The 5,667-nt window shown below is 38.3% G+C and overlaps 1 protein-coding gene across 2 annotated transcripts in view; it reads right to left on the bottom strand.

Annotated features, from left to right (window-relative positions):
• Nucleotides 1-5,667, bottom strand: part of FAF1 (Fas associated factor 1) — a 297,443-nt gene that overhangs the window by 105,057 nt on the left and 186,719 nt on the right. For both annotated transcript variants that reach the window (XM_019531400.1, XM_019531401.1), the window contains exons 9-10: nt 3,283-3,378; nt 107-233 (exon numbers count right to left, since the gene is read on the bottom strand). In XM_019531400.1, coding sequence (XP_019386945.1) covers nt 107-233; nt 3,283-3,378 — 223 coding nt within the window. The remainder of the gene's footprint in view (nt 1-106; nt 234-3,282; nt 3,379-5,667) is intronic.

Genomic DNA, 5,667 nt, shown 5'->3' on the forward strand with positions numbered 1-5,667 from the left:
AGTATTCCAGATAGTAAAATGCCAGTTAATACAGCTTTTACTGTAATATCTTTTTGTTTTCACTACAGTATTGCACAACTAATGCTAGATTAACTCCAATACTTACTCATTGGAGATTTCCTCAAGGCAGATGATGCCATTCCAAACATCTCTCCATCATCGACTCCAAACTCTGTAGCATCTTCAAAGTCATCTCCATCACTGTCACTAACCATATGAACATCAGTACATTGCTGTTAAAAAAACACAACATAATCCTATATTATGGAGGCTACTGTCAGTGAAACACAATCAAGTAGAATGTTGAACTAAATAAATGCATACTAAAAAACATTTTTGATGCAAAAACCCATGCACACACATACCTAACATTGCAGTATATTTCTAAATGCAGCGCATACACAGCATTAGCATGTGATCTTTTATATGTTACAATTTTTTTTATTTTTGAAGAGACACCTTACAGCTCACCCAGCAAAGCAATGTTATACATAGCAAAATAAACCATCATATGGAAAAGAAATGTAAATAATTTATATGAAACTAGTTTCAAAGGGTTTAAAGGCAAGAGAGATTATTAGATAATCTAGTGTAAACTCCTGTATGGGTTATTTATCAAATGTAACTGTAGGTGTTCTTATTGCCATAGCAATAGTGAAAGAGGTGCACAGTTCCTAAATATTTTTTCTTGGTTGAGTACCATGCTCTGTCAACACTTCCATAGCAGGCAGTAGTCATGGAAATACTTGGGAAGGGACCTACCGCAACCTAATTTCTCCACACACTCCTACAGTACCTTGCCTTTTAACTGACTCCCTTGCAAAAACCATGCTTTCCCACTCTGTCTAACCTATGAATTGTGATATTACAGAAAGAAACCTAACGTAGTTAGAGAAGTTGAGATGCCAGTGCAAGTATGCAATACAAATCACATCAAGAGAAACCCACAGTTTCCTGCATGCTGTATTCCTACCTACCGTAGGCAGATAAACCACAAAACTAGTCACTAGTAAAATTACACACATTGCATGGAGTGGCTACAGGGAAAAGACAACTGCACATGTTTGTCTTAAATAATCTCTTTTCATAGTCAGTTCTACAAATTCATTATATTTTGTATAAAACAAGTTTTTCTTTTTCAGTTTTAGATCTGTTGCTTTCAGATTCATTGCACGTGCTTTCTCTTGCCATAGATTTGTATGGCTTTATCTTATCTTGATCTTTTAAGAGTAAATTTACTTGCTTTAAGAGGGAAAAGATGTTAAAATACACTTATCAAGCCTGCTAATTCAAGCTGGGAACTTAAAAATTAGTTATGTGATTTCTGGTTCATGATCAGTTAACTAGTAAGAAAGATTCTGTCCTTCATTACACCTGTAGACAGACATTTATTATCTTTTAACTGTGAAAGCTATGGGGAAGAAATCTCTTAGGAGTAAACAACATTTCACAAAAATTAAACTACAACTTTTTTCAAGAAGGCTGCACAGGTGTAACAACGGGTAAAATTTGACTTTATTATTGAATCCAGTTAGCAATTGTATAGCTGATGTGGAAGCCAGAAAAAAACCCATGTTTATACATTCATGTTTGTTTTTCCTCTCTCCCTAGCCAGGAAATTACAATTGTAAACTAAACTCAAGTGCATCCTAGGGGTGAGTGTGAGCTAAAATACAGCCAGCTAACATGGCATCAAATATGATAACCTACAAGTATGCTAAACCAGACCAAATGAGCTAGCAAGGCTGAAATATACAGCCTTGGGTGCATACAGATAATCAGGGAGGTCAGACTGCATTAAAAATGGCCATCTGATTTAACTTGGTTCACCCAGGTGCAGACCTCACACTTAGATCCCTAGTTAGTCAACCTAAGTTCAAACTGCACAGAAGTTCCAGGAAGATTAGCTCAGTCTAAAAAAGGCCAACCCAATCTAAATTAACCCTACCTGCAAGGTAGTCTAACTTAGACCAGACTGGCCATTTTTAGACCAATCTAATTGTCCCGGACCACTGTACAGCTCCCAACACGGCCCCAGAGCTGGGGAGGCCCAGCCGCTGCCCCAGTCCCAGGGCTGTGCTTTTCCTATATGCACCCCTAACTCCCTAGCCCCTTCCTCCATAGACCAGCCAGCCCCCTGTGCCCCCTCAAGCCCACCAAACCCCTCACCACACGAGCTGCTGTCAGTGCTAGTTTTGTTATCATTCACTGATGCTGGGAACCAAGGAAGTAAGTCCTGGTGAAGGGAAGGGCAGGACGGTGGGGATGTAGGTTTGCTGAGAGGGGAGGGAGCTATTTGTCAGGGTAGGAGGGGTAGATGGACTGAAAATGACCCCAAACTTCCTTGATCCCACCAAACTCTCCCAGACTCCCCCAACCCCCCATGGACCCCACCTGCCCCTACAATCCCTTACTTACCTTCCTGATCACCCCTGCAGACTGCTTGCACACCAATCCATCCTGTGGACCCCACCTGCCCACCCCAATCCCTCTGCTGCCTCCGGCAGACCTCACCTGCCCCCACTGATCCCTCCCATGGATCCTGCTAGCCCCCCTGATCCCCTGTGGATGCTGCTTCCCCCCCAATCCTCTAGTGGCTCCTGCTTGCTGCCCCAGTTCCCTGACCCCTTTGTGGACTTCATTTGCTCCCCCAAACCCCAATGAACCCCCACAATTTCATTCCAAAGCCTGCTTGCTCCCCATCCACCCAACCCCCCTCATTGGCCCCCGCTATCCCAACTCACTTTAGGCGGCCATTTTTAACTTGATCTAACCTCCCCCTATTCTCCCTCAATGTCAGTATGCAGCCTTATTATCTATTCAAACAAGGGCCAAGGTACCAGAGCTCTCTAAATAAAATGGCTGAAACTATTTGTTAAACTCTTTTAAATTTAAAACAGAGGCAGGAAGAACACAGGGAACATTTTATCCCACATAGTTCAAATGTCACAGAGCTAAAAGCAACTATGGGCAGGAGCTTACCATGAAATGTGTAACTATAGGCTTCACTGACATCACTGGCTATAAGGACTGAAAATTATCTACACTTTTAGTCTTATTTTTCTTTTGAATGCCTTACTTGTTTTTTTCCCTCTCCTTTTCCACACTGGCTCCTATTTTGCTTTTCTTATAGTAAAGAACTTACATAGGCACCGTGAGCTAATTTATTTATATATATTAAATCTATAACATTCAACACTGGAAGAGACAATGACCAGCACAGAATAGGGTTTTAGCCATTTTCTCTTAGACGACATTTGTAAAGCTGAAATATTTTCTTACCTCCTCTGACTGTTCTCTGGTTTGTGCAGGTGAAGATCTTCTTCCTACTGTAAGTCGATGACAAGGATAAGTCACCCCTGATGCAGCTAGAGTCATCTGCAGTGAAAACAGCAATTATTTATTAATGTATTTGTCTCATTTCAGAGTTTTTCTGCTTTGAGCATTTTGGGTTGTTTCAATGTTTGGATTAAAAACTGCACTGCAGAGGTCTGACATTATTATACCAAGATAAATGAGAAGACTGGAAAACTAAAACAACTCTTTATATGAAAATGAATAGTAAAAATAATTATTACTGTACAATTGATATTAATATGGCTGTATTGTGATATCCTATGTGTGGAGCGTTAATGATATATTCCCAACTCCACACGCAGGGCTGTAATATCTACCTTAGAAACAGACAGCAGAAACAACAGGTTGTTGTGACCTGTAGATGAGCTGCAAGAATATTTTTATATTTGCTCTCTTTAAGAGTTTAAAAGAAGATGACTATTTTCAGAGAATTTTTTTTTCTTTAAAGTACTATGATCACTGTTCTTCGAGACTGTGCTGCTGTGGCACACTTGCTTGATCTTGTTTCCATGTTAAAATTTGTTATCCAAGATGTCACTAGATCAAATGATGAACTATGAATAAAAAAGTACATGCAATTTACTTTCCCTCCCTAATTAATAAGCAAACAGCAAATAAAGACAAGATAAGGTATTGCTAGGGATTAATTAATTACAACAGTTACAACCTTCAAATACAAGGCTTATGGGCAAGATATGGTAACAGATATAATCACAATGTTACAATTCCATTTTTAAAATCTATTATTTAATATGAAATTCTTATTGGTAAAGTATTAATGTTTAATTAATGCAAATACTGAAGGCATAGGCCGTACTTTCCATTTGAACATCAACACCAGGGATTCTTAGAGTGCCCAGAGTTGTCACACAGGAATCTGTAATATTAAAACATTGTGACCTGCTGTGGCCTGAGTTCTTTGCAACAGAAGAATTGCTCTATTATTTTTCTGTAGTCAACAAATGAATGAAAACAGAGCATTTTCTGAGGAGCACACTTAGTCTAAAAAGGCTGAGAACCACTAATATACACATGTGAAACCAGCAATGCTGATAAACTTGTAGCTGATACAGGAACAACATACATCAATCAATTTAAGACAAAAGAAGAGATAATTTTCAGCTATTTTTTACGCCTAAATTTAACTTGAACGAAACAATAAACAATGGTGAAGAACTAGTGATCTCATGGCTGAAAGACCTACAGATTAGTGAGGGTAATCTTTAAGCATCTGATTCAGTAGATGTCGCAAGAGTATACTTATTATGCATTTCAATATTGATTAAATTACTAATCAATGTGAGAAAGGATGTTAACACTCTCCCTGATTTTGTGATCATGCAAAAAATCATGTTCAAGACAATAAGAGTTTCTGGCATGCAAAAATGAAGACCAAGTCTTACCCAGCCACTGTTCACACCCAGGTGGGAAATTTAGCCAGCTAGCCTTCTCTAAAACCAACTTTAAAACAACTCTATGGTTTGACTGTAGGATTCCATTATACAGAAGGTAGCCCACTAAATTTGAATTACATAGGATTCCAACATTCATGGAATGAGAACCAATGCAGTGTGAAAGTCCAGACCATCTCTTCTTTTGGACAAATGACCTTAGTATATCATCCTAAAATGTTGTTTAAATTGTCTGATTCTTCTGTGCTGTTCTTGTTATCTCAAACAGCTTTCCTACATTTCTGCAGTTTAGGTAAGATAGTCAGATACACATTTTACTGCCCTCTACTGGACAGAATGACAGAACTGCTCAAGCAAATTAATCATAGGTAAATTTTTCAGAAGGACTTAAGTCTGTTTTCACAAGTGACTCAGCACCAGATGTACGAAGGTATTTAGATGGAGAGAGGTGCCTTGTGAAATTTACAGGTTAGCCACCTAACTACCATTAAAACTATAAGATAATCTGAAAAGGCTATGTTGAGAGATTCCAACATATACTAATTTAAGTAATTATTTTGTAAGATATCGGAATCTCTATTCTGACGTAACACACTTTTCAAAATGCACTTTTAAATACAAATTTAAGCTACGTGACTATGCAGAAAAGTTTAAACATTTTTCTAGTCTTTTCAAAATGAACTTTTTTTGAAAGGATGTTAACGGAGTGAAAATTGAACTCATTAATATTCAGCCCAAGCCTACATTATAACCAACTGTAAGTTACTGGACTTGATACAGTAATTACCAAATGAAATTCCATTCCAGGTTATGCAGGGTATCAGACTGGATTATAAAATACTATAATTATTTTTGGTCTTAAAAACCTTTCAAAACAATACAACCCGCCCCCCTTCCC

This window comes from Crocodylus porosus, unplaced genomic scaffold (genome assembly GCF_001723895.1).
Source record: "Crocodylus porosus isolate Cpor-Errol unplaced genomic scaffold, CroPor_comp1, whole genome shotgun sequence".
NCBI lineage: Eukaryota > Metazoa > Chordata > Crocodylia > Crocodylidae > Crocodylus > Crocodylus porosus.